The sequence below is a fragment of the Fusarium oxysporum genome, chromosome 12, assembly GCF_000149955.1.
Source record: "Fusarium oxysporum f. sp. lycopersici 4287 chromosome 12, whole genome shotgun sequence".
NCBI classification, from domain to species: Eukaryota; Fungi; Ascomycota; class Sordariomycetes; order Hypocreales; family Nectriaceae; genus Fusarium; species Fusarium oxysporum.
The window spans coordinates 1,059,130-1,084,736 of record NC_030997.1 but is presented as its reverse complement, the minus strand read 5'-3'; the positions used below and the strand labels follow the sequence as shown (position 1 = coordinate 1,084,736).

At 44.8% G+C, this 25,607-nt stretch overlaps 10 protein-coding genes across 11 annotated transcripts; 4 read left to right on the top strand and 6 right to left on the bottom strand.

The window, feature by feature from the left end:
- Positions 1-115: 115 nt before the first annotated feature.
- FOXG_21183 (uncharacterized protein) lies at positions 116-4,340 on the bottom strand. Of its 2 annotated transcripts, XM_018401507.1 has the most exons (7): positions 4,222-4,340; positions 4,066-4,164; positions 3,894-4,015; positions 3,737-3,846; positions 3,115-3,686; positions 2,892-3,062; positions 116-2,845 (listed from the first exon to the last, which is right to left on the bottom strand). In XM_018401507.1, exons 1-7 carry the CDS (start codon positions 4,296-4,298, stop codon positions 1,864-1,866), a joined length of 2,133 nt encoding a protein of 710 aa, XP_018252741.1. In that variant the 5' UTR covers positions 4,299-4,340; the 3' UTR covers positions 116-1,863. The 2 variants fall into 2 exon arrangements, with proteins under 2 accessions (XP_018252741.1, XP_018252742.1); XM_018401508.1 differs by having other exon boundaries at positions 3,737-4,015.
- FOXG_13487 (uncharacterized protein) lies at positions 118-1,761 on the top strand. Its single transcript, XM_018393468.1, has one exon. It carries the CDS (start codon positions 242-244, stop codon positions 1,589-1,591), a length of 1,350 nt encoding a protein of 449 aa, XP_018252743.1. The 5' UTR covers positions 118-241; the 3' UTR covers positions 1,592-1,761.
- Positions 4,341-4,785: 445 nt separating the features above from the next.
- Positions 4,786-6,331, top strand: FOXG_13484 (uncharacterized protein). The gene is made up of 2 exons (XM_018393467.1): positions 4,786-5,607; positions 5,654-6,331. Exons 1-2 carry the CDS (start codon positions 5,270-5,272, stop codon positions 5,883-5,885), a joined length of 570 nt encoding a protein of 189 aa, XP_018252740.1. The 5' UTR covers positions 4,786-5,269; the 3' UTR covers positions 5,886-6,331.
- A 1,424-nt stretch (positions 6,332-7,755) lies between these two features.
- On the top strand, positions 7,756-8,174 carry FOXG_21182 (uncharacterized protein; the record flags this gene model as incomplete). Its single annotated transcript, XM_018401506.1, has 3 exons — positions 7,756-7,960; positions 8,024-8,051; positions 8,114-8,174. The coding sequence occupies 3 exons, from the start codon at positions 7,756-7,758 to the stop codon at positions 8,172-8,174; spliced, it is 294 nt and encodes a 97-aa protein (XP_018252739.1).
- A 128-nt stretch (positions 8,175-8,302) lies between these two features.
- FOXG_21181 (uncharacterized protein) lies at positions 8,303-10,329 on the bottom strand (the record flags this gene model as incomplete). The annotated part of the gene is made up of 4 exons (XM_018401505.1): positions 8,303-8,350; positions 8,399-10,001; positions 10,050-10,074; positions 10,131-10,329. 4 exons carry the CDS (start codon positions 10,327-10,329, stop codon positions 8,303-8,305), a joined length of 1,875 nt encoding a protein of 624 aa, XP_018252738.1.
- Positions 10,330-10,992: 663 nt separating this feature from the next.
- Positions 10,993-11,457, bottom strand: FOXG_13483 (uncharacterized protein; the record flags this gene model as incomplete). The annotated part of the gene is made up of 1 exon (XM_018393466.1): positions 10,993-11,457. One exon carries the CDS (start codon positions 11,455-11,457, stop codon positions 10,993-10,995), a length of 465 nt encoding a protein of 154 aa, XP_018252737.1.
- Positions 11,458-13,727: 2,270 nt separating this feature from the next.
- On the top strand, positions 13,728-14,313 carry FOXG_13482 (uncharacterized protein; the record flags this gene model as incomplete). Its single annotated transcript, XM_018393465.1, has 2 exons — positions 13,728-13,982; positions 14,098-14,313. 2 exons carry the CDS (start codon positions 13,728-13,730, stop codon positions 14,311-14,313), a joined length of 471 nt encoding a protein of 156 aa, XP_018252736.1.
- Positions 14,314-20,257: 5,944 nt separating this feature from the next.
- FOXG_21180 (uncharacterized protein) lies at positions 20,258-20,770 on the bottom strand (the record flags this gene model as incomplete). The annotated part of the gene is made up of 1 exon (XM_018401504.1): positions 20,258-20,770. One exon carries the CDS (start codon positions 20,768-20,770, stop codon positions 20,258-20,260), a length of 513 nt encoding a protein of 170 aa, XP_018252735.1.
- Positions 20,771-21,371: 601 nt separating this feature from the next.
- FOXG_13481 (uncharacterized protein) lies at positions 21,372-24,425 on the bottom strand. Its single transcript, XM_018393464.1, has one exon. It carries the CDS (start codon positions 24,143-24,145, stop codon positions 21,467-21,469), a length of 2,679 nt encoding a protein of 892 aa, XP_018252734.1. The 5' UTR covers positions 24,146-24,425; the 3' UTR covers positions 21,372-21,466.
- Positions 24,426-24,543: 118 nt separating this feature from the next.
- FOXG_21179 (uncharacterized protein) lies at positions 24,544-25,381 on the bottom strand. The gene is made up of 2 exons (XM_018401503.1): positions 25,187-25,381; positions 24,544-25,128 (listed from the first exon to the last, which is right to left on the bottom strand). The coding sequence occupies exon 2, from the start codon at positions 25,017-25,019 to the stop codon at positions 24,819-24,821; it is 201 nt and encodes a 66-aa protein (XP_018252733.1). The 5' UTR covers positions 25,020-25,128; positions 25,187-25,381; the 3' UTR covers positions 24,544-24,818.
- Between the last annotated feature and the right edge of the window lie 226 nt (positions 25,382-25,607).

Genomic DNA, 25,607 nt, shown 5'->3' with positions numbered 1-25,607 from the left:
CGATGGCTCAATGTCGGGAATAGTGACATTTTGCCGATAGCCATGTTGCCGACTGCGGTAATCTCGCCCGCTATCGGCAATGATCGGCGAAGAGCGTTACACAGAGCGAGGGGTGCTTGAGAGGAGATTGTGATAAAAAGCCACTGTCTTGGATGGTTTCTGGGCCGATATCTCAATTTTATCTCACTTATCTTGGCTTTGAACTGAGATTGCATGGTTCATTTATCTCACAGACTTCAACATGACTCAAGTCGATACAGTTCCTGGCGCAGACATAAAGCCATGGCTTCGTCACCCTCCCAAGAAGCATCTCTTCATTCACGCCAACATCATCGATGTCTCGACAGGTAACATTTTCGAAGATGCATCGCTATCCACGAAAGACGGCAAAATCGAGACCGTCTACCCCTCAACACCAAGCCAATATCCCGATGGCTACAACGTCGTGGACTGCAAGGGCCGATACCTATGCCCAGGTCTATTCGATGCGCATGTTCATCTCTGCGCGACACCGGGCTTCGCAGACTTATCCCGTGTCTTTGGAAACCCCAATGACATTTCGCTGTTGCGGCAGCCATATGTCGCTTCGCAAATGCTCTACCGCGGCTTCACATCAGTTCGTGACTGCGGTGGCGCTCAGCTTCCACTGAAGGAGGCCATTGAAGAGGGCGTTTTCCCCGGCCCTCGTCTGTTCATCTCAGGCCACGCGCTTTCGCAAACAGGTGGTCACGGTGACTTGAGAAGTTCTTACGAGAAGCATGAATGCTGTGGAGGACACGCTGTTGGGTCTTTGGGCCGTATCTGCAATGGTGTGCCGGAGTGCATGGCCGCTGTTCGCGATGAGATTCGTTGCGGAGCGGACTTTATCAAGATAATGGGATCTGGTGGCGTTGCATCACCGACCGACAAGCTGGAACAGCTGCAATTCACTACGTCAGAGATTCAAGCGATGGTGGAGTGTGCGAACAATGCTGGGACCTTCGTCACGGCGCATGCATACACAACTAAGGCTATCAGACATTGCATCGACAATGGAGTCAAGGGAATTGAGCATGGTAACTTCGTTGATGCCCCAACGGCTCGTCTCATGGCAGAGAAGGGTGTCTATCTCACCCCGACACTTATCACTTATGCCCAGATGGCCACGGACAAGTGGAAGAACTTCTTACCGCCAGAGTCACAAGTCAAGAACGCCCAAGTGTTAAAGTCCGGCCTCGAAGCTCTCCGCATTGCCTCGGAAGCTGGCGTGACCATGTGCTATGGCAGCGATCTCCTCGGCCCCCTCGGCTCTGCGCAGACACAGGAGTTTTCTCTCCGCTCTCAAGCACTCAAGCCTCTTGAGATATTGCGAAGTGCAACAGTGAATCCTGCAAAGATGATGGGTTGTGAGACTACTCTCGGTCAGCTGAAGGAGGGTTTCCAGGCGGATGTTCTCATCATGGACAAGAACCCATTGGAGCAAATCGAGATCTTTGATCACCCGGAGAAGTACATCTTAGCGGTCATGAAGGACGGTCTGGTGTATCGCAGTCAGTTGGAGTCTTTGGCGGTTGACGGTGGAATTCCGATTCGATTCAACTCAGTGCTGTAATATCTGATGAATGTCGGGAGCAATACACATGGAACAACAGGGATTTTGAGTATCAAGCTGGGAAAAGCATAAATACAAGTGTCTTTTTCTGCCTCAAGACTATACTTTGAACGTTGTATATTAATAATTAGTTCATGACCGTAATTCTTCCCGATTATGTTCTTCCTGGTACAAGATTGAGTGGCAAATCACATCCGGATCGCACAAAATGTCCAATAAATTTCCATTGTAGCATTTCAACTCTCAAAACATCGATTGACTAAACCCAAGCTTCATGGCGCCATATCGGGAGGATAGCCTGCAAAGTCCAGCACATCAAAGCCTGTGAGCCCCATTAAAAATGGCTGGTCGTCATTATACGTCGTCGACAGGCGATATGTCTCAAACGGATCAAGCTGCTCGCCGGCCTGAAGCTGTGGAACCGGTAGACGTGACATGAGCGGCTCGAGAACTGCATCAGTGCGTGAGCTCCATTCCATAACCTCAGGCCCCGTAGACCAGAACTCTGCGTCGGCACCTGGAGATACCTGTGTATTCTGGTCGGCACCTAATGCGCCTTCGCCAATCGCTTCGTTGTTATTATAATTTTGGGACTGTTCTCGGTTCGACAGCCACTCCGCCCATTCATTATACGCAGACGATTGTAGCCCCTCGTCAGTAACGTTGGCAGGAGGCTGCCTAGACCGACTAAGCTTGCTCCAGGCCTCGTTCGAGATGGACCGAAGGGCTTCGACAAACCGAACACCAACTTGAGCATTTGGGTTCCCTGTCGCCATTCTTCTCAAGAAGTCTAGACCAAATCTGACGCGTCTTTCGTATCCGGGATCCCTATCAAGGATACCTGCTATGAGAATGACGATGGTAGCAATACTGCAGCCTTGGAAGTCCGTGAATGAGAACCTCGTGGTGTAACCAGTCTGGTTCAGATCCTCAAAGAGCTGAAGCAGCTTTTTAGAAGCCTTTGCGCATGACTTTGATAGCTTTTCAGCCTTTGCGTCAATATTGCATGGCTCTGGGTTGTCTCCGAGATGTCGTCGAAGAGTCATTCTCACAAAAGTAATGAGAGGCATCTTACCCATAACGATCCATGCATAGTAATAGTTGAGCCAGATATGAAAGACAGCGCGATATCGTGAGTCTTGCGGAGGAATTGTCTCCAGATCGAAGTCTCCGGGTAACGAGTCTTTCCACTCTCTTAGCTGGTTCTCCAGGCTCGATGTATCTGCCCGACCTGAATCCTTCATTACTGTTGACCTGCAAATATCAGCATGTGAAGTGGAGCAGTAGGTTGCGGACGTACTCCCAATCAGCCACTCTGTCCAAGATGGATATGAGACGAGCGAATGCTATTTGCAGCAGAACGTTGTTGAACTTCTGGGAGTCGTCAAATTCTGGCATAACAGTCGGTAATGGGACCGTAATGATCTCGGGTGCCACCGATCGTGGCCTGTTGAGCTTTATTGTCGAGCACCTGCTTCGCGTCAGTACGGTTGGAGCCGACAGGAGGAGTGACCCGGACTTACCTTTCAAGTGAGTATATTGACCACCACAACCGACGACGAACTTCTCTTTCTCGCGCGTCCATTGCTTGGTCGTCCGAATCCTGATGTAGGTCAAATGCCAGAGCCTTCCTCAAAGCCATTCCCGTGTAGACATAGGACGACCCAACTGCATTCTGCGGCATGAGATAGACACCGAGTATCAAGCATACTTGGATAGACCTGAGGCCTGGAAGCTCGATTATATCCGGCACAAGGACCTTAGCCTGCTCAAAGAACAAACGCCCGGGATCGTGTTCATCAATTCGCGAATGGCCCGGTCGTTCTAAAGGGGTCCAGTGGCTGCCAAGTGCGAAGATTGTCAATGCGAGACAGATGAAACTGGGATCGAACCTTAATGGACACGTTTGATTGGTGTAGAACTGCTCAATCTCATGAATGAGTTGTGCTTGGTCGAAATAGAAGAAGACATCGGTGCCTCGTCTGATGCAGACATGAACAAGGAACTCAGCGATAGATCGAGGAGGAAATGAGTCGACAATCTTCTTGAGGCGGGCCTGTTCTGCGAGCGATGGGTTGTCTGGTCGCGTAATATTCTTGATAAATTCAGTCTCATATAACTGCCAGGCGCGGAAACAATACTTACAGCCTGTAGATTGACCATATCCTGCTCCTCAGGGCCTGATATTGGGTCTAAAGAAAAGGCTTCGCGTAGTCTTGTCAGGAATCGGGGCCATAGTATGCCTTCAGTCTGGTCTGCATCTGTAAGTTCAGTGTCTACATAAACGTGTAATCGTTCGTACGGCTTTCTATGGAAATGTTCTCCTGTGGTGTTGCTCCCGTTTGAGACGAGGCAGCTACGGCAGTAATGGTAGCATCTCCAGCGGGCATTGGGCTTTGACTTTGTCGCGGAGACAACCTATCTCTACATTTTTTCAGATTAACTTAGCTGTCGATCCTGCAATTGTCACATACCTGTCAAAGCGACAACTAAGCTGACCCGCTTCACATCTTTGACAAATGCCTGGACTCGACTCAATGCATTTGCTCTTCCGAGCCTTGCATCGATCGCACCTGATATCAGTGACATCATCAGTTCTGAATCCAGTACATTGCATTAAACGGACTTACGCTCGAGGCGCACGTTTTCGGTTCTCTTCGGCAACGCGTCTACGGCGGCGACGTCGAGCCGCGGGTGTTGAATCCATGGTTCTGATGCAAGATTATGGAGATTTACGGGTAGTGGAACCTCGGCTGCTTGTCCTTGTAGAGCGCTAGGTTTGTCGGTAATTTGTACTGGGCTGGCGTCTTATCGGGTATCTGATAGCGCTCTCCAAATGCTGGGTCTTAGTCGATTATCTCTTTTGCCCCTTGTAGTCCTGGCAGTCTGTTAGTGGCGTAGCAGAGCTGAAAGTTACCTACCCTATACCATCAACAAAATTGATTCTCTTGCCTTTTTCTGCATTAATGTCTCGCATTACCCGCTGGTATACTATCAAAGCAGAGAATCTCGCTTGAAAGCACAAACCCATGTTCAAACATCCTATATATTCTACCGAAGAAATGCAGATATCTATTTCTGCTCCTCACTACTCTGCTTTCCACCACAATTCAATTCAGCCACCCCACCTATTGGGTCAACCACCCCAAAACTGCGTCACGCAATCACGTTATTGACTCGTTTCTTGAGGCACAGCTTCTCCTATGTCCTTTCGTTTCCAAAATCACCGCTGCAGAGCGTCTTTTGAGCGAGTCATGACAGTTCCTTCATGGGTAACTTGAGTCAAAGCGCTGCAGCGATGCCCAACGTCTGCAGCCAACATATTGTCGATCTTCCCCAAGAAAAGAGTCCCCGCCTCGAGGTAGTAGAGATAGGAGTGCGGCACAGAGGGGAGCCCCATTGAGACCCCTACGAATTTCTATTTTTGCTTACACCGCTCAGTGCTGGATAGCAAACCCCGAGTCATTCGAAAATCTGGGGTAGCATTGATCTACACATTGCATAAAACTGCCCAACTCAAAATTACGCGACACGTATCAGATGCGTACATTTAGTCAGCGTGGTTTCGTGAATATAAATCAGGCTCCTAGCCCTCGCTAGACTTACCAGCACAGCAAACCATTCACTGCAACACTCTCGTACAGAAGTCTTCGTATCTGTCTTAATTTCTCCCTGACTATGGCGCCGGCCCAGACCCAAGATACATCAGAGAATACTCAAAAGAGTTCCGATCAATTGGAGCATCCCAAGGGCGAATCAGTACTCACAGACAAAGACCGAAAGGCACTCGTCTTCACCGACAAGCACAGTTCTCCAGATGTCTACGTCAACTCCAGCAAAGACACTCTGTGGCATCCCTGGACAGGAACGCTAGAGCTCAAGCCTCTCCGATTTGAAACGAGATCTGGTAGTTTCGTCATTGGGCTGAGAACGCCTGTCGATTGTTGGCTCGGAAAGCATAGACATAGAGGTACAGTCACAGCTGTTACACTTTCTGGGAATTGGAGATACAAGGAGTGAGTACAGGACCTCGGCCCACGGTGCGTTGACTGACATATATAGGTACGACTGGGTCGCTGGACCTGGGGACTACGTTGTTGAGAACCCAGGAACTATTCACACGCTGTTCATGGGTGCTGGCGCAGAGGTGGTGTTTACCATTACAGGAAGCCTCGAGTTCTTCAATGACGATGACAGCTTAAGGGAGACAATGGACATCTTTAGTTTCGCGGAGCTTTATTATGACCATTGCAAGGAGAAGGGTGTCGAGCCAAACGAGAAACTATGGTACTAAGCAACATCAACCTGAGGTTTAGGTTAATAGTATGTTAGTACTTTAGAGTTCAAATTTTTAGCCTTTCCGAGGGCAGCCTTTGTCACTGATAGAAGAAATATTGTCTAAAGGTCTGTCCTGAATTCCTTGTTAACTTTGTCCAGTGCCCAGTGCCCAGTGCCCAGTGATCCCGAGTCATGCATGGCGGCCAACAGCCCGGGTATGTCTGCGAATAGCTAACAATGAGAACTTGGAGCGCGCTATGCCTATCTGAAGACCCCCGAGTTGGATGCAACTACGCCATGACAATATTCTAAATCTCACTTGGAAAGTCAGAAGTCGAATAGCTTCTCGGTTATACTAGCTAACAGAAGGTCAATCTAAAACACCTTGAAAAAAAAAAGCATCCTCCAGGGACATTTCTAGAAAGACAAGCAATTTCTTAGTATATCTCACTCGGGTAATCCAAGTATAAGTATTTATCTTATATGATAAGAGTGCTACCTCTTGCCATTCCAAGATTTATCCAAGTCAATAGTAAAATTCATCCAGGTTCGTCTCCATTTCCATGTAAGATGGCGGCAGCCCAGCCTTACCGACGTCAAAGCTTAATATAACAAGTCTCCCAGAAATACAATCCACAATGACTGTACTCCCCGGTATGCTTATTTCGGCGTTTAGACACTCTGGAGAGAGCCTAAAGAACTTCTCGTTCCCGATCGTGATCCATGTCTGATCTCGTCTCAGAACCGGCCGGGTGGGCCACATACGCACCCTTTGACGAAGAGGTTCGACCACAGGAATAACATTGCCGTCAAGAATGACGTCTCCACTATTTAGCTGATTGAAGAAACCTCGAAGGTTGTGAATATAGCCGATATCCGCAAGGCGTTTGTAGTTATGATTTTCCAAATGCCAGCCACAGATGGAGAGATCCATGTGGAATGTTACAAGGATCTTGCAATCCTCCGAATAAAGGCAGTATTTAACCATCCCTCTGATGTCGAAGGAACAAGTGTAGTTCCCCGGTTCCACATTACAGATCGTAATAGACCTTTCATTGGCAACAACCACCGTGGCGAAATCAGGCGAGAACTGGATGAAGTTGCTGTCGCCTACCAGCAGACATTCGAATTTATTCCGGCGCAGTGACCAAACCTCATAGCCGCCCGCCGTACGCAATACCACTGTTCTCCCATTTGGTGATGTTTCAACTTCGAGAATCACGTTATCCCGGCTTTTCGCGCTTTTCAGGACCTTGCTTTGAGTGTGAGGGTCCCATATCCGGACAGTATTGTCATCCGAAGAAGCTGTAAGAATCATAGTGAAGTCATGCGAAAGTTCAACTGACCAATTCAAACTTTTAGATGGGAAAGCAAAGGCCTGCTCACAATTTCCGCTCTGAATATCATGTATCAGAGCAGTTCGTGTGCTGAGGATTGCAATAAGTTTTGTCGCGTCTTCTGAAAACATCAACGACTCGTATTTCTCGTCGCACAAGCCGTTTTTCAGTTCGTGCATAAATGCTCCATTTCGAGCATTCCAGATCCCTATGCCGCCCTCCACATCTCCGGAAGCTATCATACGTGAGTCGGGAGAAAATACCGCTAACAGGATATCGCAGTCATGGCCCCTGAGCACCTTTTTGCATTTACCCGCATCTAGATCCCAGATACGTAAAGTCCGGTCGACAGAAGCAGAGACAAGCACTTGATTGTCAGGCGAGATGGCCGCTGTATTGACCTTTCCTGTATGGCCCTTCAATATCTTCTCGCATCTACCCGTGTGAGTGTTCCATAGTCTTACTGTTGCATCATCCGAGGATGTGGCTACCATCTTCGAGTCCTGTGAAATGACAGCTGAGTTGACCGCTCCTGTGTGTCCCCTAAAAATGATATGGTCCCAAGTTTGTGTCTTCCAGATTCTTACGAATTGGTTTCCACTTTCTGTGAGCAATACCTTCGAGTCGCGAGAGAAGGCAAAAGCCTTTCCTGTAGGTGAGGGATACTTCAAGACTTCGCCACACTCTCCCGTCTGCAAGTTCCAGATCCGTACCGTACCACCAGTTGAGCTCGAGGCAAGGATTCTGGAGTCTTGTGAGAAGACTACTGACTGGATTTCACCAGAGTGTCCCGCTAATACATGCTCACATTTACCAGTCTTCGTTGAAAGAATTCGAATAGTATTGTCAGCATATATCGATGCGATAGTTTTTGAATCAGGTGAGAAGATAGCTGACTTGACTACAGCAATGTGACCTATAACCAAGGAGCATGGGCCCCACTCATCCTCGACTACTGGCCAGGCTAGAAGCCAGCTAGGGACTCGACTCGCGAAAAGACGTCTCACGATACTATTTGTTGGCGAGAATACTATTGCTGACGAATAGACCTGTAGTGGGGCTTCATCAATAATGGAAAAGTGAGTTCGGATGAATCTCAGAGCGTCTTTGACAAGGTCCGAGAGGTCTTCACAGGAGAGTATTTCTGTAGATTGTAAGTATGACGCACTCGGATTTGAAGAAGACAACGTACCTCTAGCCATTCATCCAATGCATGTAATATAGTCAGACAGTCGGTGGTATGACCAAGCAGACTCATTGCTTCCAACCAATGGAGCAGATGCTTTTCTAAAAATGGATAGATTTCATGCGCCTCGCACTCTTGGGTGTTCGAGGAGACATAATGGTGTACCCAGTAATGACAAGCATAGTCAAGCTCCGGAGGTATGAACTTCTGCGGGTCCAGGCCTTCGATCTCAGATGGAGACGTTTCCGGAAAGGGTAGTCTGCATATGTTTTCACGAAGTATCGAACTCATGACGAAGAGGCAACGACTTGCCAGTCTCCGGTGCGTGGCCTGTTCGTCCACCCAGAACTCCATAGCTCCTTGCAGATCAGGATCAACGAGATAATCCCGGAACGATAGATGTAGGATCCTAACAGGGACTTCTGGGGTTTTGGGTACGTCGAGAACAGACTGAAGAACCTTGATCTTCATATCAATTGTCGTGGCAGGGATGTTAAGCAATGATGATAGAGCATTGATTGTCAACGGCGTTGCTAATGTGACGATGGCGCCAACGCTTGATTGGAAGCTTTTGACGACCTCTTCTCGCTCTCTCCTCGGTCTATTGACCACTTGTGAGGCGAGAATGGAGGAATATATGTCGTTCAACCGAGACATATGCGTGCGGCTACTGGACTCAAGAATCCTCACCAGAAGCTCATCCGGGCCACCAAGAGTAGCATCATTCAAGAACCGACAAATAGTTGCCGCAGCGATGAACAGGGGCAGTGTCATGGAAACAAGCTGTCTAATCTTGACAGTGCCCGGCCACTGCTCAGCTAGCCGTTGGTCGCTGTGAACCACATAATTAAAGTTCTGTCGTATTATACCCAACTCGTGTTGGAGAAATATAGATATGTCGTGCTCCATGATATCTTGTGAGATGCTGTGGAGCTCAAGACCCTGGTACATACCGTTGATATCTAGGAATCCAAGCTGAATCGGAAGTTCTGGTCTGCTCGTAATTAACACTCTGAGTTTCAGCGAATCTAGGTATTCCATATCAGCAAAGAGTGAAATTATACGTTTGATTTGGAATTCCCCTTCACACTCATCAAGGGCGTCTATGACAATGACAAGGGACGTTGGATCTGATGAAGAAGCTGCCAATTTCCTAAGAGGCTCTTTGAAAAGCTTCTCAAACTGCTCAGCAAGAGTTTTCGTTGGGAGCGACGGATCAGCATCGATGGCATTTTTGATCAAACTGATCATACCAGGGATATGTATTGCTAATTGGCGTGCCAGGGTAGGAATCAGCTTCGACATGTTCCCTCGGCTTGCCTCTCCTCTTTTGAAGAAGAAGTTTGCACCAAGACAGTCTCTCTCCAACTGCCGCTGTGCAACAGTACGTGATATGGCCGACTTCCCTGTTCCTGCCATACCATTTAGCCAGAATATGGTCTTTGACTCAGAACTCGTGACCCATTCGTCTATCTCAGCGAGAAGCTGAACTCGTGTCTCTGGTAGGCACATCGGGCTATGCTCCTCAGCGTAAGAGTTGAATAGAGCTTCAGCTACAAAGGGGAGCTGGTCAAGGGTCGAGGTGAGATCGGTCTGCTGCATTCGATGACTGTTAAGAGATAAATAAACTAGCCATACTTACGAGCGAGTGACTTACCTCATGGAGTCCACTTTGCCTTCCACTGAAGTAACATTAGTAGCAGGTCCAACTAGAGGATGGCGAAGTTGGTATACTAACGTGACTGTAGTATCTCAAGAACTCGTGGAGACTCTTTGAGTTGCCGCACGGGAACGTGGCCCAGAAGCTCTACGGCAAATGCGGCAGCAGTAGATGCTGCATATCTCTGCCACTGATCATTCTTGTGGCTATCGGCATAATCGCAAATACCGCGAATAACAAGACACGGGAACCTATCGACCAAGCCTGCGGCTTCCATCTCGACACACAAGCATTGGTGGCCTAGGCTCTCTGCGAGGTTATCTCTAAAAGTTGCGTCTTTGATAAGAGTGTTGCCTGAAGCAATAACTCCATAATGGATCATCGGCTCTGTAGTTTCCCGTTCCTCGCGATCGATTCTGCGAGAGATATCGCACTTCGCGCATGTCTTCCCGCCAACGTGGTCATAGTCTGATGGGAAAAGACGGTCGTTCTCTAGTTAGAGCTTGTGATATCTTAGTGGGATACATCGAGCCAGAAAAAATAAAAAATAAAATAAAAACCACCCAATTGCAGTGCTAAATGTCTCGTAATAAGCACGCGAGGCTTTGACAGAGGCGACTCCTTCGACTTTTGTAACATATACATCCGCAACCGCATCGTAATATGCAGGTCGTTAATCTGACAATAAATACCACAATCATGGGGCAAGACCAGACAATGCTCCTCAGGCACTATGGTCCTAAAAGGTGGTTTCACCCTTCGCCCGGTTGTTCGCGAGGACCTAAAAGCATCCCAATGTTAGGTCATTTTCGACTAGTATTTAGTTTTTTATGTTTCTCACCTAGTTCTTGATGAAAACGGAGACCGCCATGGATATCGCCTGCTCACAAGCCTCATTAGACAAAGGTGTGAAGGGCGATCCACCCTGTTGGCTTGTTCATCACGTTTTTCGAGCTGGTTGCTTATCTGACTGCACCGGCTTTGGGGCTATCCTCTTCTTCTGGACTGTACCAGTGGCGGGCTGTTGAGTGGGCAGATAATTCTGCTTGGTGTCGGGACACTTTGGGCGAAGTTCGCACCGGAAAGTGAACTCGATGGGCTTGTCTTCAGGCTCTTCAGCCTGAACACCACGAAAGATTACAGGAATCACCATGGGGTACATGGATTGGTTCCTTGAGGTCTTGTTGCGAATAATAAGTTTTTTCAAGTTGTGGTGGCGGTGCACTGTGACCGGTGGTGCTGGCACGGTGAGTTGGTCGTCATCATCGCGGGCTACCTTAGGGCGTTTACCGCCCTTGAAGGCCTTAACGAAAGCAACTTTGGAGGAGTTGCCGGTGGAGACAGGAGCTTGGTCTTGAGGCTCAGAGTCCTCAGCCTTGCGCTTCTGGGAACGTGTGTGAACCATGGTGAGTAGGCCGTGAGCGTGAGCGTACAACTGGATGATGTACAAAGCTGAAGCGTACAAAGCTAGTGTACGAATTTTTTGTAGTGCAGATGCTGATGGTGCACAAGGGTTTATTGTACAGCGTCGTATTGTACAATATGGAATGTGATATGGCAGGCTGACCTCAAACGATTCCGTGATGTATTTGCAATGTTGAGATTTCTGGGACAGAACCATGGAGAAGAGGCAGATTTTATAGGCCAGGGAAACTTTCCTTGAGCAGCAAAGCTTCAAAAAGACCTTCAATTGTCAGAGGATATAAAACCAGTATTTGGCAGAGAGCCATGTAAAAAGTTGAGAAACTTTCGTATTTGAGCCGCAGAAAGTTTGCACTCGAGACAATATAAATTCTGCGCCAATTTTTGGTCAACCCTCAGTGGTCAAAAACCTATTTAGGTTCAAAAAGTGAAAGTCTGAACAGACTACACTCACATTAACTATCACTCATGACCGATTAAATGAAGTGCCCCTACTGATGGTCATTTAGTAATGAGAAAATAATAGCAAAGACCTTTTCGGGGTGTTCTCATAATCACAAGGGAATAGAATATTCTATACCAGCTAATCCCGACCTGAGTATTTAAAGATACTTTGTACGGTGAACACTTTCGCAATCACCACACCAAAGTCAAAATTTGGTTACCAAAATTGCGGTTCGGCTGTCGGGACGTGTTAGACTTCCCTATTGAGCATGTAATACAGGGATGAGTGACCATGAAGAACAACCCTTAAGTTCCCATATGACAACAGATCTATGTGATGACTCATGAGATGACCAACCTTTTTTCGGCGGCTGCCTTGAGCATCAAAAAGTGCAGCCTATGTATGCTGGGTGAAATGCCCTTCAAACATCAGTCATGAAAGCTGAAGATCTGTGGGATCATGTAATTGCTTAACGTGAACTACGAGCTAAGCTGACAATCCTCAAATTTGCAGAAGGCCTCTCACTCAGAATTTAATATTAAATCACTATGGTAACACCTGACTTGGTTCTCGTCCCTCCTCTTCCTTTGTCGCCAGATAAGCCCGGAGCTAAGTTCTCTATGCTGATATAAGCTCTTAGCCATAAGTCTTAACTGCAAATAATATATCTGGCTTATAACTTAGATATTATATTATAATACCTAACTAATTACTATAGTATAAAGCTAATATTATAAAAGCCTAAAAGATAACTTATTTAACTACTTATATAAATATAAGAAGCTTTAATATACCTACTAAGATAATTTAACTTAGTAATATATAAAGAAAAAATCTAATAAAAAAGGCAAAATAGTAATACTAAAAAGAAAGCTTATCTTAATAGCCTTCCCTAATTAATATTAAAATTACTATATTAATAACTTCCCTATTAATCTAAGAGACCTCTAAGCTATTAAAAATTAACTTAAAATATAAAATAATTTTAAAAAGCTTAAAGCTATAATAATTAAAATAAAAGCTTTTATTAATAGTTAAGAGTATAAAAAGCTTCTTAGTAATATTATTTTTAATCTTATAATTCTTAGTATTTTTATTTTAGATATTATATATTAAGACCTTCCTTAGGAGATTAAAAAAGTTATTAAGTAAAAAAAAAGGTATTAAAAGCCCTTTTAGGTACTAATTTTTAGAAAAATAAAAAGATTATTAAGTTAATTAAAAAAAGAAATTAAGCTTAGATTATATCCCTAATTAATATATAACTTATAGTCTACTAAGAGGGTAATTACTATTAAGGATATTTTATATGTGACGGTTGGTTTCCAACTGTGGATAAACTAAGCCGTGCTAGGTTTATTGTTGGCAGATTGCGTAGGGCGTAAACTGAGCTTATCGAAGTGTCACGTCTCTTAATGGTAGATTCAATGCGTGTTAGGCTTGATCAATGTAAAGAAGTTTTATTGATAGCTGGTGAGCTAGAATCTATAAAAGTGCAAATGAATGTGTTCTATATACTAAAGGTGATCTTTAGATGATCACGGTTACGGTCGTGATCTTAACAGAGGGATCACGGTCGAAGTCGTGATCCTTTGTAGGCGATCACGGTCTGAGACGTGATCGTCTTGAAAGTCCTTAGTGATAGGTTGAGAAAAGTGGGGTACACGTGACGTAACCGCGGGGTCGTAACACGATGTCTCCCCTCCGTTGGGTCTTGTCCCCAAGACCTGCATATCACCTGTTAGGCTAATCTCGCCTCGGTAGGTTGCAACTTAAACCTGTATTAATTTTCTTAGGATGCTGACACGATGTCAGGTCGCGTAACGAAACGTTCATCCAAGAAATCCAAAAAATCGATTATCCCGCAAGAGGCGATTGAAAACTTGTTCGAGTCCGGTGACGAAGTTCCCGAGAGAAGGGACACGACCGAAGATCGCGCTTCGCTCCATCGTTTTGCGGTTAAGAACAGTCTTCCTGCTGCGATGCCGTGCACGTATTATTTTAAAAATAAAAAGGAATGTCGCTTTGACGATGTTAAGAAGTCTAGTCGTTGTCTTGAATGCGTTCGTCGAGGTCGTTCTTGTGACGGTGTCCGTGTTGCGTCTACTTGTATGAGTACTCTTTATTCTTCCTTCTCGATATGTGCTGACTTTGGTAGTGAATCGTTTGGTGGATTAGCAAGAGAAGTTAGAAGCTCAGGAAGAAGAGGCGGGTGATAAGGTATTGGTTCTTCACAAGGAGCTTATAGAGTTGCAGTCCTCTCTGGCTGAGGCGGTGAGTCGTTTGCAATGGATTTGTAAGATTAAGAAGAGGGTGAAGGAACGAGGTGCTGAGTTGTTTGAGCGGGGAATGCAAGAGCTTGACAAGGAGGATAACATTCTTCCTGCTTTGTAGTCTTACGAGGAATAGGTGGTTAACGATCTTTAATCGTTGGGTGTTCCTAACGATATTGACTGGGCGTCTTTAGGCCTTGGTGATGAGTTTAACGATGTCGGGCCTTTGAGGAGTTCCGGGGTTGGTGAAAGTTCTTTAAGAGTCGTTGGGCATTAACGAGGTATTTTAGAGGTTCCTATGTGTTTTCGCTTTCTAGGTAGTTTTTCTATTTTATAAGGTATTCTCTCTGGCCATTTTTTATGCGGGTTTTCTTGATAGCTTCTGCTTTGTAGACTTCTAGTCCTAAGATTTCTCGTGGTTTGTTGCTTGTTTTGACTTGTATTGTATCTGCTGCTGATTCAAGTAATAAAACGTAAAAGACTAGATAGAGCCTAACTTTCGGTGGTAGGTCCAGTTTATAGTTATTTTCTGAAATTTTCTATAGTACTTTATAGGGTCCGATGAATTTATAGTCCAATTTGTGAGTTAGTCGATCTGTTTTGATGTTTTTTGTGGCTAGGTAGACCATATCTCCCTCCGAAAAGGTTAGTCCCTTCAACCGTTTTAGGTCGTAGTAGTTTTTCATGCGTTTTCTGACAAATTCGAGTTCTGTTTTCATTTCTTTATGTAGGTTTTTGAGGTCATCACTTTTGAGTATGGCGGCTAGGTTAATTGATTTTTCTTATCGTGCATCGTGATATGCGTTCGGTGTGAATCCAAAATTGGCATAGGCTGGTATAAGCTTTGTACTTTCGTTGTATGCGGTGTTATAGGCGAGTTAGGCTATTAGTAGTTTCTCAACCTAATCGTTCTGTTTGTAGTTGATATAACACCGTAGGTATTATTTAAGTACTTAATTTATTCGTTCGGTTTATCTATCGACTTGCGGTCGAAACGCTGTCGTAAGTCGGTGGTTTAGTCCAAGTCGTGCCATAAGTAATTGCCAAAATGTTGCTGCAAATATAGGTCCTCTATCCGAAAGGATTTCTGTAGGTAACCTGTGTATGCTAACAATGTGTCGGTAAAAAACATAAGAAAGTTCTTCTGCGTCTATTGCTTCTCTGTAGGGTAGGTAGTAAGAGAACTTTGTAAGTCGGTTAATAATAACTATAATACTATCATAGAAGATTCTGGTTAAGGGTTCTTCTGATAAGGGTAGTTTGGTTATGAAGTCCATTGTGATCGAATCCCAAGGTCGTTGTGCTACTGGCAAGGGTTGTAGTTGTCTATAAGGTTTGTGTCTTTGCGCTTTTGTTTTTGCACATAAATCGCATTGTTTTATGACCTTTTTAACTTGTCCCTTTTTGAAATGGCGGTAGCCTAGTTCTTGAAGTCGTTTTATTGTTTTCGTGACTCCTTGGTGTCCATGTAATGGGTGTGCGTGGATTTCGTAGATGAATTCTTGTTCCACTCTTTCTTGCTTATCTTGGTCTGTGAGGGATTGTATTGGGTATCTCCATCCCTGTGGTTTTTTCTTGCAGATTGGGCATTTGTCTATAATTTGTCTGATTCGTTTGTCTCTTCCTGATCTGAAATACCAGGAAAGATGGCTTGCGCTGGCTTCTTCGGGTTTCTCGTGCGTATCTCGATGGTGTTCTTTTAATTGTTGCATGGAGATGTATTTCTTAAATCCGATGTAGCGTTATTTTTCTTCTTCTGTTATTCCTTTGCGGGTTAAGGCGATGGTTTTAATAGGTTATGTGAACTGATATTCTCCTTTAGAGTTGGTTTCTAAGAGTTATTCCTTGGTCTTGATAGTTCCAGTGTTAAAGTCTGGTCGTCGACTAATGGCGTCTGCGCGTCTATTGTCTGTTCCTTTACAGTGCGCTATGGTGAAGTCGAATTTACATAGGTATTCGGCGTAGCATAGTTGTCGTCGGTTTAACTCTTGCGTTGTCGCAAAGTAAGCTATGTTCTTGTAGTCAGTGAAAACTTTTACTGGGTGTTTGCTTCCTCTGAGGTAGTATCTAAATTCCTTAAAACAGTTGATAATAGCTAGGAATTCTTTGTTATAGATGGGATAGTTGAGCTCTGCTCTATGCATCTTATGAGAATAGAAAGCAATAGGGTGTAGTACACCGTTGTCGTCTCGTTGTCCTATTTGTCCTCCCAGGGCAAAGTCGGAAGCATCGGTTTCGAGTTCAACTTGTCGGTCTGGGTCGAATATAACTAGGACGGGTTTGCTTATAATTGATGCTTTAAGCTTCCCGAAAGCTTCTTGTGCCTTGTCGTTCTATTGGAATTGTTTGTCCTTCTTGGTAATCTCGGTGAGGGGGATAGCAATTTTACTGAAGTCCTTAATGAATCGTCGGTAGTAGTTAGCGAATCCTAGGAAGGATTAGGTTTCTTTTACCGATATAGGTGGTTTCTATTCGGTGACTGCTGCAATCTTTCGCCTATCTATCCTGATTTCGTTGTATAAGATTTCATGTCCTAAGTATGTTACTTGAGACTGGTGGAAGTGGCTTTTAGTGGGTTTAACGAGCATGTTGGCGTCTTGTAGTGCTTTTAAAACCTTGTGGACGTGTTCTGTGTGCTCTTCTTCTGTGTCAGAGAAGATGAGGATATTATCTAGGTAGCAAACTACAAAGATATCAAGGTACTCTCGAAGTACGTTTGTAATTATGCGTTAGAATACTGCGGGTATGTTGGTTAATCTAAAAGGCATAACCAAATATTCGAATAGTTTGTATTTCGTTCGAAAGGCTGTTTTCTATTCGTCGCCTTCTTTAATTCGAATGAGATTATAAGCAGATTTGAGATCGAGGGCGGTAAACCATTTTTTGCCGAATAGACGGTCCTTAAGTTCGGTGATAAGTAGTAACGGTGTTCTGTCCTTTTTAGTAATCTCGTTGAGTTGTTGGTAATCTACTATAAGTCGTAGTTTGTTCGAATTGGGTTTTAGTATGAATATAACCGGATATCCTGCTGAGGATTTTAACGGTCTAATGTATCCTTTCCGTAGCATATCGTTTATCTATTCTCTGAGCGTTCCTAGTTCGTCTTAAGATAGATTATAGATGGGGAAGAATTTCGGGTTCTTTCTATCCTTTAGTATGATTTTAATATCGTAGTCCGTGTATTAAGGTAACTTTGTGTCTAGTTCCTCTTGAAACAACTTCTCATAGATATGATACTCCGGTGGTATGTTCTTGAGTTGTTTGTCAGATTCCTTTGCGGCAATCTGTTTCATCTGTTTAATGTCTTAGTCTAGTTGTTTGAACTGTCCTTTGAGAGATGCTATCGTTCGTCTGATGTATTTAACCTTGCCTTTATGGTATTTATGTCGCGTTCCTTTTGGAATAGGCGGTACTTTGCCGCTCCTGTCTTTGCTGCTCTCTTTAGTCGAAGTTTGAGATCTCGTGTCGTAGCCTGAATTGCTTCCATCATCTGAAGGGTGGTCTTTGCAGTCCACCTGGCCAGTTCTCCAGTTGAATTGTAGGTTGTAGCGTAATAGCCATAGGTATCCAAGTACTAGATTATATCTCCATACTGGGATAATATCGAAGTCGATACCTTGGTTCTTTCTGTTAATGAATACCTTGAGGTAATTAATCTCTCTGGTGATATTTCCGTTTTCGTATAGATAGGTTTCTCCTTGTCTGTTATATACTGTATATGGGTCGTTCTTGTCCTTCTATAGTAGCCTTAGTTTATTAACTGTTATAGGGGAAATGAAATTCATGTCGGCTCCGCTATCTACAAGTGCACTTAGCTACTTGCCCTTGATTCTGACTTTTAGTTCTAGGCAGGTTTGTTGGCGTCCTTTCGTTGCCATTCTCAGAGCTTTCTTAGGTAGTTTAGCCTCTGATTTTTCGCCTATCTGTCGCTCTGTTACAGATGGCGCGTGCCTTTTCCCTATGGGTAATCCATGCTGCATTTGCTCTTGGTGCAGTTAATGTCGCTGGGATATTCGTTCTGGGTAGCTAATTTTTGTTAATAAGCAGCTTCTATTTTTCCTACCTCGTGGTCTAGGATGATATCTGCTTTCTCTTCTTCGGTAAGGGGTCTTCCTTTTTCTTTTTTTGTTTCTTCTAATCGTTCTTGCAGCTGTTATTTATCTAGCTGTCGGAAGATATCCTATTCGTCTTAAGATGCTTCTTCTTCTGCGATCTCGACTTCTTGTTGTATATTCTGTCTCTATTATACAATATATCAGGAGTTCTAAATATGCGCTAGGGCTCGCTCTCGTGTTTCTATATAAGCTTCTAGTTTTGCTACTTAAGATCCTCTATATCTCTTTATAACTTAGTATCCGAGTATATTAATAATTAAGTAGGGTTTCTGTTCTTAATGTTCTAGGACTTATACTAGGAAGCAGTTATTTGCTACTTTATCTTGCCAGTGTCATAGACAATAGTTTCATATACATAATATCCAAGATATCTGCCTGTAATTCGGGTAATCTAGGTACCTCCTTAGGTCCCTTTCGGCTTGCATACGTTCTTCTGGAATTATGGGGTCTTCCAATGCTTCCTTTGTGTGAGCTCGGATATAAATATTATCGTCTTGCTCCGTGATTGCTCGTTCTCTGGCGAGTTCCGTATATTTCTGATGTTTTACTAGTTCCAGAAACGTTGATTGAATTCGTCGGAATTATGGACCGATAGGGGGTGTTCCAGATTGTCCAATGACGGGTGTTCCAGAGTTTCCTAGTGTCGGATTTTCTTTGGACTTTGTAAGATTCCAAATAGTTAGGGTCATTGATATGTTGATTTGGTCATCGCGAGGTGACCTTGATAGGAATGTTGTCGATTTCCTGGTTGATTATCTTGGTACTCGGTTCATTGTCTGTGTTAGGGGCAATTTCCTTTCCCTTTTTGACCATGAATACAGATTTTCCCTTGGTGAGGTGTTATGCTTCTGGTTTAGGTACCGGTACCTATTTGAGTTCGACTTCTGCGTTTTATTTTGCCTTTATCCTTTGTTGTTTTTATCGTTCGCTTTCTTTTCTTCTGAACTCGGGGTCTTCTCGTCTCTTCGCATTATACGCTCTTTTCTTCGCCTGTTTTTCACTTTTGCTTTGTGTGTGAACTGTTGCTACGAGGGCTGTGTATCCTAGTACGGGTCGTTATTCTAGGTCCAGGTTTTAGTAGTATTTTTCGAGAGTTTCTTCCTTGCTAAGGAATAGGTTGCATATATCGAGAGATAGGTCGAAGTTGTCGATTCGTATCATTTGTATTATATCGTATCCATCTTTTCTTGTTATGTTAATGGTTTTAATTACCATCTGAGGTTCGTCGTTTTTCTTGACCATATTGATTTTCTTACCTTTGGGTACTGGCCTGTATTTTTGGTTAGTTTTAACGGGGTTCTTACATTCTCGTTCGTAATGTCCTTTCTTGCCATAGTTATAGCAAGTGATTTGGGTTTTGTCTCGTTTGGCCATCGCAATGACTATAGGTCCTGCGTCGGTACTGTACGAGGTATCGTTCTGTCGTTTCTTCCCTTAGTTGGCGTGTTGCTGTTTGGTGTTCCATCGGGGGTTATACGACCCTCCGTGTTTCTCAGCTTGCTTTTCCCTGCGTCGTTTATACTGTTGATTGTCGATTTCTATAGCAATACTGGCAAGTTTATTCAGATCCTTGGGTTTAGGTCTGATGTTTACTATGGCATCCTTGACTTCGGACTTAAGTCCTAAGTATACTTATGCCATGTAGGCTTCTTCGCCCCAGTTTAATTTCGCTGCTTAGTAACGGTATTCTGTAAGGTAGTCTGCGGCAGATCCTTTCTGTTTGAGTTATCGGATCTTTATTTCTGCCATTTGTTTCTCGTCTATGATTCCAAAAGCATTTCTGAGTTCGGATTCGAAGTGCTCGTATTTTTCGTAGACATACTTAGTTACTAGTTGTTGTTTATCAGGTAGATTATTAACATAGTCGCGGATAATAGGTTCTATTATTTGCAGTGCTTTGTCTTTGAGGAATCCTATACTATGTCGTACTCTTAATTCTTCGGTCGTAAACTAAATTGGATAGTACATCTGGTAGCTCCGGAGGCTAGTAAGGAATCCTTGCAATTTGTCGGCGTTGCCATTGAAAGAATTAGGCTGACGAGGTCGAAGGATCTCTCTAGGGTCTTTTCTGGTAGCAACGAGGGCTTGGGTATGTTCGATATGTTCCTTGTATAGCCTCTGACTGTTTTCGGCTGTTTTTCCGAGTGACTCTGCAATTTCGGCGAGGTCGGCTACCTTTTTCTCTAAGGCCTCGATTCGGTTCTGCGCGATTTTGGCGTTGTTCTTGGCGTTGTCCAGGAGGGTATTGTGTTGCTCCCCCAGGTTATGAAGTTTCTTCTTGAGTTTCTTGACTTCGTCTTCGTGAGAGTTTAGGTGGATAGGAGGACTCTTAATGTCTCCTTCCTCGTCCGTTTCTATTAGGACTTCCTGGAGTTCCTCTGCAAGAGGTCGAGGTTCCTCAGGAGGTGTGACGTGCTGGGAACGTCCGGTAGTCGAAGGGCGGCTTAGAGTAACAGGTGCCATTGCATAGATATTACTTAGCGTTACGCAGTACGGTCTAAACAAGAGCTATCAACGTGTGACGGTTGGTTTCCAACTGTAGATAAACTAAGCCGTGCTAGGTTTATTATTGGCAGATTGCATAGGGCGTAAACTGAGCTTATCGAAGTGTCACGTCTCTTAATGGTAGATTTAATGCGTGTTAGGCTTAATCAATGTAAAGAAGTTTTATTGATAGCTGGTGAGCTAGAATCTATGAAAGTGCAAATGAATGTGTTCTATATACTAAAGGTGATCTTTAGATGATCACGGTTACGGTCGTGATCTTAACAGAGGGATCACGGTCGAAGTCGTGATCCTTTGTAGGCGATCACGGTCTGAGACGTGATCGTCTTGAAAGTCCTTAGTGATAGGTTGAGAAAAGTGGGGTACACGTGACGTAACCGCGGGGTCGTAACATTATAGAGAACTTTAATAACCTAGCTATATAAATTAATTAAAGGTTATAAGGATAAGTATATTTAACTTCTAGGTAAGATATATAGCTTTTAGATTTATTAATAAATATTAATATATAATAAAAGCTTAACCTAACTGGCAAAGGTTTTATAATAATATATATATTAGTGCTATTAGGACCGAGAAGAAGGTTAGACTAGAAGAAGGTTTAGAGTAATTAGAAGGTCGTGGCAGTATTAAGTTTATAAGTCAATCCTAAGGTTAGAAAATACACTTCTGATTTAACACAATGGGATAAGCCCGGAGCATATCAACGACCTCAGTCTGTCCGTTCTTCTCTGCCAGTTGCAGAGGTGTAACGCCTTTCTTGTTCTTCACGTCGACTTTGGCTCCCTTATCAATCAACATCCTGGCGACGCCCACACGGCCATAGATACATGCTCGTGATAAGGGCGTGTCTCCCCATTGGTTCTTCGCCTCTATATCAGCCCCTTTCTCCAGCAGTGCTTTGACCACGGCATCCCGTCCTCGTCTCGCAGCAATGGAAAGCGGTGTGTTCCCAAAGGTATTTCGTGCTTCGATATCAGCTCCTCTGTCAATCAGGAGTGAAACTACCGATGCATGTGCCTCGTGGGCCGCCACCATCAAGGCGCTATCTCCATCCTTATTCCGGGCTTCTATCATCGCGCCCTTTCTGAGAAGCAGGCTTGCTGCAGAGACTCTTCCATATGCTGCCGCATATATAAGAGCTGTGTATGAGTTATCGGTATTTCTGACTTCTAGGTCTGCACCCCTGTCAATAAGGGCTCGTAAGATCCTCTTCTTTCCATTGGCAGCGGCCCAGAGCAGGGGGATGTAACCGCCCATGGTTTGCTGGTTGTTAATCAGGCGTGTCGGGAGAAGGCTTGGGCCCGCAGAAACCGGAATTTCTGTGTTTCGAGGTGCCTTTTGCTTATTCAACTGGTTCTGTATCAAAGTTTCGACCCAATTCGCTGGACCGTCGGCTCCATCCATTTCCTCCAGGTTCTTCGCATGCCCTGCTGTTTGATCCTCGAGTTCTTTAAGCCTTTTCCTTCCTTCTTCAATTGTACTCTCGAATTGTTGTATCCTATCCTTCGCTGTTCTCATCTCGCATTCAATCCTAGCCCTTTCCTCGGCGAGAAGTCTCTGCTTTTCTGCTACCGCATCCAGCTCATCTTTCAACGATAGCCATAGCTTTGAAGGTGTGGCTTGACCATCAATCACCTCCTTCATAGTGTCCTCTGCAATTTCTGCTTGGCAAAGGGATGAAATGAACATGTACATCTCGGCAGCCTTGGAAATATGGTGGCAGGGATCTACAATAGTTCGTGGTTTCTCATCGGTCCGGGCCATTCTCATCAGAAATATTGAGCCCTGAGGAATGTCTTCTATTTCCACCGAGACCTTTACAATGACATTTCCATTGTCTATGACTTTGTCTTGCAGGTGCTCGGGTTGCATATATTCCAGGCTTGCATTGATCATACTTAAATCCAATGATTCAGGTGCTGCTATTACAAAGCAGTCCGCACATTCCTTTACTGTATCAATGCTGAAGTCCAGGACAACGATGATATCACTTCCCCGCTCTGCTCTGGTAGTAAAGCGAGCGAGATGTTTCCGTCTGAAGTTCCGATTTATATCATCGATTTCCGTGACAAAAGCACGCCCCCTGTCCCAACTGAATGGTGGCCAAATCTCCTGGAGATGTAGTTTGAGCTTTTGATGGCCATCTATGTGGAGCCAAAAGCGTCTTCCTGTCATTTTCGTCGGTCGCGTCTGCCGATTCACGCGGATGCGGACCTCTTGACCATCACGATAGTCAGTTCGCCGCCCAGAAAGAAGGATAGGGCCATAGCCCAGTGGTCGGATATACTCCCTAATAGTCACAACTGACGGCGTTGTGCAATGGAGCGGAATGGCGATGATGCCATCTGTAGTGTTTTCGAGACCACAATTGAGTAGGCCATACGTTACTCCGTTCAGAGAACTCCGTAACTTGAGCGAAGTGTGGATGTATCCTCCGGAAACAGCGAAGGTGTTGATGCATGCCGGGTCAGGCGCTTTTGGAACGATACGGCCACATTTGGCGAAGTCCGCTGGGGACGATGCGAAAATTCCGGCAGACATGTCATCCTCTCTTGGGCTAGTCTGAGATTCTGACTCCATGCCTTGAACCTTGACTCCCCATGCGAATATTGAGTCGTCGGTCGTCTGCTCCATGATCTTGAGTTGAAGCCTTTCGAAGGCTTTGTGGCCCTCGCCGTAGATCATAGGCATGGTAACGTTGAAGATACCGAGGAGACAGTAAGCTATGTCCTCTTCTCTTTTAGTCTTTCTCTTCGATGCCCATGACATCCGCTGTGCGACGCTTGCTTGATGGAAATCTACCCAGCCCAGCAGGAATTTGCGAGCTATCCCCGTGATATTTTCAATCTCGCTCGCCAAGTCTTCCTTGGTTCCAATAGGGTTCCAAGTCTCATCGAAGAAGTGAATTTCCCCAGGAGCAAGGAGCTCTTGTAATGTCCATCCTCTTGTGAACCATGAGCTTGTGGAGAAGCTGGAAGTCGATTCCCAGATATCTTGTTCATGTGGAACATCAGCCATGTAGGTATAACATACATCGGCTCTCCGATACCACTGAAACATGGAGTTGATAGCCTCATCTAGCTCTTTAGAACTCTCCTTGTCGATGCAGCAAGTGTCGATCCAAGCATATTTGAGGTTGTCTTTCTTGGCCTGGCGACAGCAGCCTTTCACTTTTGTCATTCCGACCTTCTCTGTAGTGCCTCTCGTCATATCCTTGAAGGTGACCTCCTCGTCATCATTTCCCCATCGATGCGACAAGATAGCGTATGGTGGGATTTGGCTGCCGATGAAGGTTTCCAGCTTTAGGTTCTCAACGTTTATGAGCCGCATATTAGTATGTTCCGAGCGCCAAAGCCCGAAATCTTATTTATCAAGAGATCTGATCTTCAGTGCGGCTTAGTCGTATGATATCGAGCGGGGTAAACGGGAGCTGATGGTCGGCTTGAAGAGGCTGTCATAGGCTTGAGATGCAGGGGATATATAAAAATGGTCGCACAAAGTTTGGCAGTTTGAAAACAGCAGGCCTCCTAGAATTGATTACTAGGAGAAACGATTGAGGAGAGAAGGGCTTGAAAATTGGTCCCAGCGTTCCAAAATGGCTGATGCAATATTTTCAGCCCAACCTTGTGGCTGTGAAGCCGCGACGTGCAGCTAGCTGCATGACAATTAGCCAATGATTACCACGATCAATACACCAATATTGACAAGGCAGAATGTTGTCCAGTTTGGCCAATAACGAGACCATAAAGATCACAGTAATGTCATGAAACAGATCAAATACATCAGTTTGCCTTTTTACTCGTGATTTCCTTGGCTCAAGACTATCACTCATATTACAGTATTCCATTGACAGCATGGCGCTTGCAGGTGATAATAATGGTGGATGAACCATTATCGATGCATGCTATTCTTCAATCCTTACAAATTACGGGCTGTTCCTGGGTCTTCTCCCTCCCGGCACAGTGACGCCCCGTCATCCGTTGCGGGCAAAGGAGCCCTATGCCTAGGTGCGACGATCGATGTTTTGTGTTGATGAGTTGGAGGATTCCCACTTTCGAATTATCTCGATTCTTTCTTTATTCTGCTGCTCGAGGAGGGCGAGTTGTTTCTGATAGTCTTCCTCGGCTTCTTTACCGGTGAGAGGGTGGTCGGGCACAATGTCGGGTGTCTCTTCCGGATCAGCAGCCTGTTTGGCCTTGTTCATGTTGGCGTTTCTGACCGATGTCTAAGACGTATATTTTGAAATGATAACTATGATAGAATTCTTCGTAAGTTGTGTAATTAAAAGAATAATGAAGGTTGCTGCTCTCTTTCTATGGGCTGTCAGCGTCCTATTTATTACAGAAAACCCAGTCGGACATTGCGCCCTACCGCTATGCCTGACTGCCTTAGTAGGGCGAACTAAACGGTCAGTGAAGAAAATGCTGCAAGTATGATGTGATGACTAGCTAATTGCACTGAAGTGAGCTTGAGAACGAGTTTTTAAGAGACCTTGAATTGGCTAAGATGAGATGGCTGAGGCGAGACCAATTTATCTTTTATCTTGGGGGGCTCGCTTTAGATAAGGAAAACCGCGCTAAGATACGCTCGGCCAGGGTCATCTGAGCCGTAGATTTCACGACATGTAATGCAGCATTCAGCGCTGACACGTCGTGATTGGTCTGCTCTACGCAAGGACAAATGAGGTTAAGCTTCAAGGTGATATCCGACAGCAAGGTCTTGACTAGTATGGTTGAAAACACCACTGAAAGATAATTCAAATAACAAACTCTGTCCCAAATGAGGGCAGCTG

Coding starts and splice junctions, on each gene's coding strand:
- FOXG_21183 (XM_018401507.1), bottom strand. CDS start 4,298: ATGGATTCAACACCCGCGGCTCGACGTCGCCGCCGTAGACGCGTTGCC. Junction 4,165..4,221: donor CGAAAACGTGCGCCTCGAGC/GTAAGTCCGTTT, acceptor CACTGATATCAG/GTGCGATCGATGCAAGGCTC. Junction 3,687..3,736: donor ATATGGTCAATCTACAGGCT/GTAAGTATTGTT, acceptor GAATTTATCAAG/AATATTACGCGACCAGACAA.
- FOXG_13481 (XM_018393464.1), bottom strand. CDS start 24,145: ATGCGGCTCATAAACGTTGAGAACCTAAAGCTGGAAACCTTCATCGGC.
- FOXG_13487 (XM_018393468.1), top strand. CDS start 242: ATGACTCAAGTCGATACAGTTCCTGGCGCAGACATAAAGCCATGGCTT.
- FOXG_21179 (XM_018401503.1), bottom strand. CDS start 25,019: ATGAACAAGGCCAAACAGGCTGCTGATCCGGAAGAGACACCCGACATT.
- FOXG_13484 (XM_018393467.1), top strand. CDS start 5,270: ATGGCGCCGGCCCAGACCCAAGATACATCAGAGAATACTCAAAAGAGT. Junction 5,608..5,653: donor GGGAATTGGAGATACAAGGA/GTGAGTACAGGA, acceptor TGACATATATAG/GTACGACTGGGTCGCTGGAC.